Raw genomic sequence first — 10,827 nt, 5'->3', positions numbered from 1 at the left:
TAGTTTTGTTTTGGAGCATCCAGTAGTCATTTGAGCCCACGATTCAGTCTTTCTACCTGGTTTTTGGTCAAAAGGATTGTTCGTATACAGAGAATTTAATTTACATCGGAATCTCTCTAGTGACCGTTACTGTAAATGGATCTTTAACAGCTTGTTCGTTAACCAAGTTGAGTAGCTGACGACATGATGTGCAGTTATCGCCAGTAGCTACCCGGAAGGACAGGAACTCATTCACTGCAAGGTTATCTTATCCAATCAGAAACAGGTAGTTGACGGATGTTTGTTGGTTATTGCCATTCTATCAACAGGTGGAAATTAATAAAGGCAGCAGATCACTTCGAGGGTCGGATCCGAGTGAATGAGAGTCTGGCTGCGAATGGTCCGGATAGTTTGATGGGATTATGCACCATATGAGTGTTTCACGAGTGGGGTTCTGAAAAAATATACCTGTTTTTGGTGAACTTTTTGCATGTCTAGAAATAGTCCTCTGATAAAATATCTATCAACTGGATGATCGTATCAGGCCTCACGTCGGGTCAGCCTTGTCGGTATGATAGCATCTGTCTGTGGAAAAGTTTATGACTTGACGAGCTGAGAATATATTTACGATGAACAAATTCTCCAGATGTGCAAAATATGTTATACCTGGCAGCTGTTGAGCTACCTCATCTCTGTCCTGACCTTTGGTGGATCACCCCCATCCATAGAGGAGGAAGTTAGCGCAGTCGTTTCGTCTGAGAGAGTCACTGTGGTCAGCTTTAGCGGTAGCCTCCGTGCAAAGCCGTTCTGCGTTATTTTTCGGGCCTTGTGGTCATAGGTTTGACCAGTTAAGGTAAGCTGTGTTGATCAGCTACACGCGTGGACTGACTTCTGAGTCACCCTTGACTTCGTTGCGAACAGTCGATCTTGTTTTGTATCACTTGCGTATGCGTAACAGATGGCCAGTTTGATCGGTGTGAAGGACGTCACAGTCAAAGAGAAACCTTCTGAATGTACGTTGATTATTAAGATATACACACGGAGTCCAGGTTTAATTCATTCATAATGTGATGCTTATGGTATCACAAATGATTGCCATCCACGTCGCTAGCCATATGTTGATTTCAGAGGCTAAAAAGCGAATGCTTTGTTATGATGGGTTTCGATTCGACCCCCAAACGATGGGTTATAGCCCTTTGTACGGCGCCTGTTTATGCCACGGCTGTTTGCAACTGTTCTAGGTCAGGCGTCTTTAAAACAACAACAAGCGTTCTAGGTCAGGCGTCTTTAAAAACAACAACAAGGGATTCAGACCGGACTAGAGCTTTTCCTTCGACATTTATCACTGACATCTCCTGAGTTAACAGAAGTAATATTGAGTTTGTCAGATAACAACGTTGCCGACCTTTGGAAAAATAGGACTTATGACCGTCTGCTTACTGAAAAGTGCCCGCAACTATGTGGCTTTGTGACCGGTAGAAGTTATCAAATTCCTGAATGAAACGGTTCTTCGTTTGAACATCGTCCACTACACGTTCCATGCAAGGACACTCTTATCACGAGTGGTCGCAGAAATCTAACAGACTTGGCAAGGTAGGTCAAAGCTGGACATAGGTCAACAAGTAAATGGGCTCGAACTGAAACACAGGTCACAAATGAACGTCATACTCATGCTGTGTTACGTTCACAAAAGTTCACTGGAACAGGTATTCGACTGCTTTTGTAAAGTACGAATACTAGTGAGCAAAAAGATGGGCGAATTCCCCGACGGAAGCCGTTTCAAATAGAAAAAGTATATTTCGCTCAAACTGGCGATCTCTGCTGTCTAAGGGAATGCCCCGGTTCCAGCCGACACAAACACCGTACCGGTTCTCTCAAAAACTGCCACTAAGATCCTTTTCTCGGGCGCTCTACGTAGGACCATGAGCCGTAACGGTGTTCTGCGAATAGTAGTAAAACACGGTTTTGTCTAAAACCCCATATGAAGGAGTTCAAAGGTGAAATAACCTGAAGATACAAACTGGATTCACTTTCGCCTACTCAACTCACGGAAATATTCAACATTATTACGCACTGGTTGCTTGGATTTATGACTTATAGACCAAAAAACAATTTCTTCTGAGTTTTGTTGGGACACGCTGTTTGATCTGTTCCCCCGCTTATTTTAGAAAAACGAAATCAAAGGATTCTGGCAAGCGAGGTCGTCGCCGGAAGACGCGCGACAGTGTGAATGCCGATGGGCCCAATCCCAAGATTCTGGGGGTTGATCAGGAGTCAGTAGATGATGGCGCTGAAGTCAAGACCAAGCCAGTATTGTTCTCGATTGACCCTTTGGGTCGACCACTTTCCATGGATCCATTGGCTGAGCGAAGCACACCAAATGCCCCTTGGGATGCTGGGAATGACAGTCCGGGACATGGTGCTGTCGATTCTAGCCACATTTTGTCTATGCCTCAAATCACCATCAATCCGCCATCAACGCACGGCTCACCAGAGACAACACATCGCAACATTACCCACAACTAGATATGGATAGAACACACTTTGAAGGGGCAGCATTTATGTATTGCTCCCTTGAATGCGGTCCACACACACACAACTATGCGTGTGCATGGCCCTCCACTCATCAATAGCTGATCGCCTCCGTTACCTGACTCTCTACAAAACCAAGAGTGCTCATTCGAATCGCGCCATCTGTTTGTTTCTTTTTCTACTGTTATTTTTGTAGCATCCACCCCGTTCAACCTGTTTCGTACTTTGACCACCACTGCTCCTCTCACTAGTTCTACCACTGTCATCTACTAGATGAAAATTTTGCTAGATTTATCACTGTAATTGTGACGTTTGAACAGAACTACTAATCACATAGATATCAACTTATGGAGACACGTGACTGGTGGCCGTTGCGCGGTTTCACACGGCCCATAAAACAAGCCACTTTATCCCCTCTCTATTGTAAAACGATTGTTTTTCTTTAGGCTCTACTTAGAGCATCTTGCCTCGGTCCGTTTGGGTCCATTGATGTCAATTCCTTATCATCAGTAGAGCAGCATTTTGCTAGAATGAACCTTACTCCTTCCGGGTAGTGTTTTACGTTGATGCTGCTCACACACTACTTATCAGCGCTGGAGATAGTTCATCGCTCTTCACTTGCGTACGATTGCCATACGGACCTTCCTACGACTTCTGTCATTATCACCACTGTTGTTTTAATACAGTCAAAAATATTCTTACTATTTTGAAACCTTCTCCCGTCCCCACTTGTGATGCATCGGTTGCCTCTGTTCCGCACGCAGCGTATGTGTATACTCAGCTGCCGAATCGCTCCTGATGATTTGAAAAGAAGAACGGCGTTTGTTTCCGGTTGCTAGCTCATGACTGTGGACCAATGCCACTTGAAATCTGCATTGCTACAACCAGAAATCTTCAGAGTTTGTCAACCAATGCCATTTGCGCCCACACAATCCTTGAACTGGATAGCCTTTCGGCACTTCCGCCTGCTCCTACACGACGTCTCGGTCTGGTCCTGTCCCAAAATTTTGTGATATTTCCGGTCGTATTAGTTTGGTTGCATATAGATGAATCCTTCCCGCCTCGTTTCCCTTACGTTTATCGCTTGCACACTCAATAAACTCTGATCTGCCGTATATCAATCCATTTGTTTATTTACTTGAAGCAGTTCANCTATGCGTGTGCATGGCCCTCCACTCATCAATAGCTGATCGCCTCCGTTACCTGACTCTCTACCAAATCAAGAGTGCTCATTCGAATCGCGCCATCTGTTTGTTTCTTTTTCTACTGTTATTTTTGTAGCATCCACCCCGTTCAACCTGTTTCGTACTTTGACCACCACTGCTCCTCTCACTAGTTCTACCACTGTCATCTACTAGATGAAAATTTTGCTAGATTTATCACTGTAATTGTGACGTTTGAACAGAACTACTAATCACATAGATATCAACTTATGGAGACACGTGACTGGTGGCCGTTGCGCGGTTTCACACGGCCCATAAAACAAGCCACTTTATCCCCTCTCTATTGTAAAACGATTGTTTTTCTTTAGGCTCTACTTAGAGCATCTTGCCTCGGTCCGTTTGGGTCCATTGATGTCAATTCCTTATCATCAGTAGAGCAGCATTTTGCTAGAATGAACCTTACTCCTTCCGGGTAGTGTTTTACGTTGATGCTGCTCACACACTACTTATCAGCGCTGGAGATAGTTCATCGCTCTTCACTTGCGTACGATTGCCATACGGACCTTCCTACGACTTCTGTCATTATCACCACTGTTGTTTTCAGTCAGTCAAAAATATTCTTACTATTTTGAAACCTTCTCCCGTCCCCACTTGTGATGCATCGGTTGCCTCTGTTCCGCACGCAGCGTATGTGTATACTCAGCTGCCGAATCGCTCCTGATGATTTGAAAAGAAGAACGGCGTTTGTTTCCGGTTGCTAGCTCATGACTGTGGACCAATGCCACTTGAAATCTGCATTGCTACAACCAGAAATCTTCAGAGTTTGTCAACCAATGCCATTTGCGCCCACACAATCCTTGAACTGATAGCCTTTCNTCGGCACTTCCGCCTGCTCCTACACGACGTCTCGGTCTGGTCCTGTCCCAAAATTTTGTGATATTTCCGGTCGTATTAGTTTGGTTGCATATAGATGAATCCTTCCCGCCTCGTTTCCCTTACGTTTATCGCTTGCACACTCAATAAACTCTGATCTGCCGTATATCAATCCATTTGTTTATTTACTTGAAGCAGTTCATTAAACTTCTACGGTTACTATGCTCAATTTGTTTTCGTGAGAGCGTCCAAGCTCATTTTCCATCCGGCCTGGTCGCGAATGAATGGCCGGTAGGAAAAGTCAGATAACTGGTTGTTTGAAATTTGGCATGCAATTCACCCGCCAAGCTGGTCAAACAGATCAACAATCCGAACCACAGCAAAGCCAGCCACATAACTGCCGTAGAAGCTATGGCCGGAGTAACACAGATCTGCTCACTTGGGAGAGTTTGCGTTTCGACTGAAATGCCGTGATGCACTTCACCACTGTTTCGTCCGTGTTGAGTCGTCAGCGGGTCGCATGTCACAAACCTCTGGGGCGATTTCAACTTCACGACTTGCCGATTAGCAGTTGAAGTTTACACCGCTTGATCAGTAGTAACTGATTGGTGGTTTGTTTAAAATTCACCAAAAAAACTGGGCCTTTATCCTCCAATCATACAGTCTAGGTTCACGTATTGACGGGTCTATTGATTAGTGACAGTTTATTATTTGATAATTGTGCGATGAATTAAAAGTACGGTACAAAGCATTTGGAAGGAAAGTTACACTCCGGTGTTTGGTTGTGTTTCCGTGAATCGTTAGATATCGGATCCATACCGCTGACCAACCAACGGGCGATGTTCTCGCATACTAGATGAGGGTGACTCGAAACTTCGCGGTTGTGAGTCGCTTTCAGGCGATCCAAGTGAATTATCTTGTTGTGAAACAGATTGTGCGTGACTTTGACTGAATTCACTCATCGATATCATCTCGTCCGGTCTCGGCGTAGGCGTTAGTCGTTTTTCAAACTCATAGTGTGGTTTTGAACCCGGAGCCTCGACGTCTTGAGACCACCGACGTTTTCTGAGCCACCAGCGTCTTCGGTGCTTGAGTTTAGTGGACATTGGAAACTCCATGGTGTACTCTTCCAAATCTCGACGGAGCTCCCGACTAACCAAGCCGAAGCACAAAGCTCCACACAAGGAACTGAAATTGGCCAGAATAGCCGCACCGTAGGACCAAGAGGGCCAGTTAAATTTTGGATAGGGCATCCAGTTAGGGTTCTTCCAGTTAACACCAAACACCACTAGAGCTGGGAAGAGCGCACAAGCTGGATAGTTTTGGGAGGGATGAAAGAGAAATGCGCGAATCATAAGTGATCATGGTAACTCACACTACTCATATTCAACTTCAAGTCCGGTTTATTTGGGAAAACAGTTGCCTTCCCCAGTTGAGACCGTTCCGAAATGGTATCATCTTAATACCGTCCTACGAGTCAACGAAGACCATTGAGCAAAACTTGTGTTCTTCATTCCCGTAAATTATGGTGAATATGACAAGCTGCAATATACACATGTCTCCTAACAGAATATTTGAGTTTTTCAGAGAGGTAAACCTTGACACTGCTGCAGTTCCTCAAAATGAACCCTCTAAGAATAGTTTAGCCCCCTCCCCGAATGATGCCCCTCATCTGGGACCGAGCCAATAAGTAAAGATGCGTTCTAGTGCCCTACTGAAAAGTGGGAAACGGATAACGTACATGCAAAAAACGCTGAAACTAACGTGATAGACGCAGTAGTATATGGAGGTGACCCACATGAAATATTCACATTGTCTACATATTTTTTGAATTTTCTCTAGGAAACTGGTTCTCAAACTTTCTTGCTCCTCTGTCTGGTTTGCTGTAAAAGACATTATCTCCCAGCATGTTGAATATGAGTCAGGAATGGTGCTGAAGGGCATATTAGAAAATGCATACACAAGTGGCACTCACAAGTGGCCTTTACGAATAGCGACCATCACCTTTGAATATATAACCCCTACGATTCTGGTCCGTAAATCCGCACACTGGTGGTTGTCTGCGTTGCGGTCGTTCTGAGGCCTATTTTAATAAATCCAAAATAAGGTCCTGGAATCTTAGGCATTATCAACTGCAGCAATTATCATGAGATGAGTTTTGCTGCTCAGTGAACTTGTAGCTGTAGGGCATGAATGGATAATTTACAACAACGCAAAATGTTGTCAAGTGAGTATCTGACCACCCTACCATCATTGTGTTTAAATAATCTAATCGGACCCATCTGATCACTGCGTGTCATCAAGTATAACACACACCCAAATGCATCAGCTGCTGGTAGCTGTTTGCTATTGAACTGAGACACTGCATTTACAAGGGTATTTTCAAGGCCCATGAAAGAAGTAGCGCCAATCACGAAGAATGCGGCTGCATACACTGAACCCTTATTGGCACATTCATCACAGTAAACTAAGATGCACGCCAAGTGTCGCCCATAGCACTAGAGCATCTAACTTGAAGTTGTGGGCGTGTTGAAACACGGTAGATTCCATTTAATTATAACTATTCAAGTATTCCGTAAGTGTCCTTGAAAAGACACCAACCAAGATAATTGTGACTGCTCCACTTTGATCTAACGTAGTTTACACCTCTTTAAATATCACGTCCATACAAAGACCACTCCCACTGTTCCCGTGGAACAAAACGCCTAAGGATACTGGAGTATGGAATAAGTGCACATTGCTTTCTTCCATCTCGAAACGACAAGTGGGCCATAACGCATTCCTCTTCTTTGTAGCACCCAGTTACTTCCGTTTTCCCCTTCGTAAGGTTGCCCTTCCAGATTAGATCACCCATATATGGTTGCTCGTTAATCCGTCCTTCTTAAAAGTACTCTAACCGACCATTTTTAATGAGTCCTTTTGGTTTTAAAAGTTGAGTTAACTTTGCAAAACTTTCGTACTATAGGGAAGACATTTGAAAAGATTGGTCATGACCTATATGCGTCTTCAAAAGAACACAATTGTACATTCGCTCTTGCTCAGGAGAACATATCCAGATATTGAAACAAAACGGTATTGGTTGTTGGTCGGTACACCGGATTGGCAGTTGGATTTTAAACGTTCCATCGCACATTGAAGGGACATCGTCAGTGCGGGGTTGATTGGGTGAATTCCTGCTCTTCCCTCTGTGCTCATCTAGCTTCTGAACAGCATTTGGTAGCTCTGACGGCGGTCTTTGCGTAGTTTGATTGGTCCAATGTGAATCCGAGTTGGTGTCAATCTCCTATGTCTGACTGATTCGTTGGGTGCATTCAATTCGACAGTTGTGTGTGTGATTGTTCCTCTATGATTTGGCTCGGTGAACAGACCAACGATCAAGCAGAGCAACTTGGCCACCTATGTGAAGATTTCGTTTTGTAAGTGAAGGCAATCTGTGCTGAAAAGCCGAGAAACACTGTACAGCTGTTTCATCCTTATTGGGGATCATCAGCAGTTCACATTTCACGAAGAGTCTCGAACCCGCCAGGAGGTCGTGGGTAGAGTTTGTCCAATTCTATACTGTCATTCCCAACTTAAACCCATTCTTCTCACGTCTTTCAGAGAAGCAGAAAATTGTCCTTATAGCTCATTAATTTGCCAAATGATGTGAAGCATAGACTAGCCTGTAGGTTTTTATTACCTCCCAAAAAGAAATACCGTCAAAATGCCTTACCGCAAGCTCCTAGAAGAAACGGATGATTTCCTTCCACTCTGTTGATGTACTATGGCTAAAAAGTTTCTATGTACGACTGTCTGGAAGTGACCCACTATCAGGTACTATCGGAACAGTTCGGCATGGATAGATTCGAAGCCATAAAGGCTTTTGGAACATCAAATAAAGCTAAATTAGAAGGTTTTATATTGCGGCAGACACATGGCATGCAGCAATTGACGCACGCTACTTAGAATAATAAAGCGGCGGAAGTATAAGTCAACAGTGTCTTACTAGGCGGTGGTTGCACAAGGATGCTTGTTCCCATGACACAGAGGATGAAACAAATTGCGGTGGGCAGTTCTTCCAGTACAACCTAACGGATTAGAACAGCCGGATAAGGAAAACTCAAGCAGGACTAGAAAATTTCGAAAAATACGTCCGTATTTGTCAGTGGAATGTAAGCAGCCAGATCACAAATGCTCATCAGCCGTGGATTCAATGAAGTCGAATACGATCTAATTGAAACCAAGAATATGCGTAGAAATACCGTTGGACAATCTGCCCCACGGCCGGAATTGCATCGGTGAGCATTGGTACAGCCGGTCTATCGTCCTAATTTTAAGCACGTTATACCGCTCTATGTAATCACCCGCGGCAACTCATCCTCAGATGCATTCTCTATGCGAATGAATTAAAGATATGGAAACCAGTGATGCGGAAAACTGATCGGATTTCCGTAATAACTAACCGAGTGGCCGATAGAGTGAATTCTCTCCCATCAACAACGATAAGTCTTTTCGATCATGCAGCCCCACGCAGTATGGTCGTATGATTTATGGGGATACATTTTCAGCGACTAGTGTAAAAGCCGACCATGGTGCTATAATCACTTTAAATCACAGAACTATGGCTGACTTAGGAAGAGGGGACGACGCGCTAGTCGAGCAATGTGTGCTGCAACTCATTCCCTACTCTGTGTGCATATCATACCCAATTTAGATAGCGGAAAACTTGCCACATACCCACTGACAATGCGGCAGATTCTACAGTTAGTACTTATTCAGATTCTTGGATTAAAAGTTGATTTCAGGCGTCCGGTATACCTTATATTCAGTTCGACTGCAATGAGCCTACTGCTATTAGCCTGTAGACGACACGAGGCCGATAAAATATACACGTAGAACATTGCATGTAGACCTGGTGGCCATCTTGAAGGGCCTTTCATTCTAGCGAATGAAAAAATCAAGCATTGTAGTAGTTACAAATTTGAAAAAGTGGTGAGCAGTCACTGGAACAAATAGTCACTTTGTTAACGAGGATGGTGGGCGCATGTAAGTTCGTTCAGTAAGGTTGCGTGTTCGAACTGAAAGAAGTTTTTAATTGATCGCTTGGTAGTTACAAAAGAAGATTGGGAAAAGGTGCCCTCTATTTGGACAAACATTGATCTCAGTGAACCCGCTCTGGGGCATATAGCATCAAGCAAGTTCAGCGCATAGCGAATAAAGCACATAGGGTACGAAATCTGCTATCCACTCCTGACTGACTGACGGTTTAGCTGCCAGCTATTTGCCATCACTCCACTGATGACCAGTGACAGGTATTCTAGCGGCAGATAAAGGAAGAAAACGCATCATGATCTGAAGCAATGCAAAAAACAAATTCCGTAACCATAGCATGAAAAGGTGACTAGAGACTTACCCGTAAGCGCATGGCCAACAGCCATCATATTGATGGAAAAAATTCGACGTTCCACGTGTCTTATGCGTTCGCAAAGATAAACTATCAGAAGAACGAAGAGCACGACCTGGATTGCCAGGGAAACAGACATAAGCACTTGTATAATGATGAACCAGACTGTCGAAAAATCAGTAAAAAATTGTGAGGGCTTACATGGAACAAGCTCTGCGAATATCTTTGAATAATATGGAGAAAGTATCCACCAACAGTCGAAATAGGATACCATCCCTTGATCAACACGTTCCATGAAGCCTTTGAGACAGAACTCCCATAAACCGAGCCTCAGAAAAGGTGTGTGAAGTCTTGACCACGACTGGAGCCAGTACGGCGTCACGAATGAGAGTAGAATTAAACCAAACGTAACAAACGAAATAACACATCCAAAGTAGTGTCGCCATTCGCTGAACGGTGTGTGCCTTATCCGATACTTTACTCGCATTCGCACGGAAGCTTATTTCAAATTCGCGCGTAGGCCTATGTAAATAAAAACTGATGCAATTCACTTACACAACAAACTGCTGTTCACGTAAAGGATACCAGCATTTGGTCTTCCATTGTAAGTTCCCCCCTAAAGCCCACACTTAGCTGTAATAATCACAGTAAAGCTGCGGAATAAGAGGCGCGTGTGTATAAAGTTGCCCATTATCCACACAATGCTCTCNCCGCACAATGCTCTCAGCTGCAAAACCTTCGCAAGTGGATTAAAGCTTCATACTCCGAAATGCTGCATTTTGTAGCGCATGTGCTCAAACCAAAAACCGTCCTTTTCTATCTACACATTTTTGCAGCTCACCAAATTTCATTGTTCACTGAATCAACCAGGCCCCTGTGTGAGAAATCTTGTGGGAG

General features: G+C 44.0%; 3 protein-coding genes across 3 annotated transcripts in view; 1 reads left to right on the top strand and 2 right to left on the bottom strand.

Annotated features, from left to right (window-relative positions):
• T265_11063 (hypothetical protein) overlaps positions 1 to 1,520 on the bottom strand; it is a gene marked incomplete at both ends in the record, with an annotated part of 16,401 nt that extends 14,881 nt beyond the window's left edge. The window contains one exon of the mRNA XM_009177615.1: positions 1,420 to 1,520. Coding sequence (XP_009175879.1) covers positions 1,420 to 1,520 — 101 coding nt within the window. The remainder of the gene's footprint in view (positions 1 to 1,419) is intronic.
• Positions 1 to 4,755, top strand: part of T265_11066 (hypothetical protein) — a gene marked incomplete at both ends in the record, with an annotated part of 96,370 nt that extends 91,615 nt beyond the window's left edge. The window contains one exon of the mRNA XM_009177614.1: positions 2,148 to 4,755. Within this exon, the coding sequence (XP_009175878.1) occupies positions 2,148 to 2,505 (358 nt within the window). The remainder of the gene's footprint in view (positions 1 to 2,147) is intronic.
• A 473-nt stretch (positions 4,756 to 5,228) lies between these two features.
• The window catches only part of T265_11062 (hypothetical protein), a gene marked incomplete at both ends in the record, with an annotated part of 6,902 nt that continues 1,303 nt past the window's right edge, over positions 5,229 to 10,827 (bottom strand). The window contains 3 exons of the mRNA XM_009177613.1: positions 5,229 to 5,859; positions 9,940 to 10,095; positions 10,132 to 10,428. Coding sequence (XP_009175877.1) covers positions 5,348 to 5,859; positions 9,940 to 10,095; positions 10,132 to 10,428 — 965 coding nt within the window. The remainder of the gene's footprint in view (positions 5,860 to 9,939; positions 10,096 to 10,131; positions 10,429 to 10,827) is intronic.

This window comes from Opisthorchis viverrini (assembly GCF_000715545.1).
Source record: "Opisthorchis viverrini unplaced genomic scaffold opera_v5_444, whole genome shotgun sequence".
NCBI classification, from domain to species: domain Eukaryota; kingdom Metazoa; phylum Platyhelminthes; class Trematoda; order Opisthorchiida; family Opisthorchiidae; genus Opisthorchis; species Opisthorchis viverrini.
Note: the sequence above shows the minus strand (reverse complement) of the source record. Positions and strands in the feature narration are given on the sequence as shown.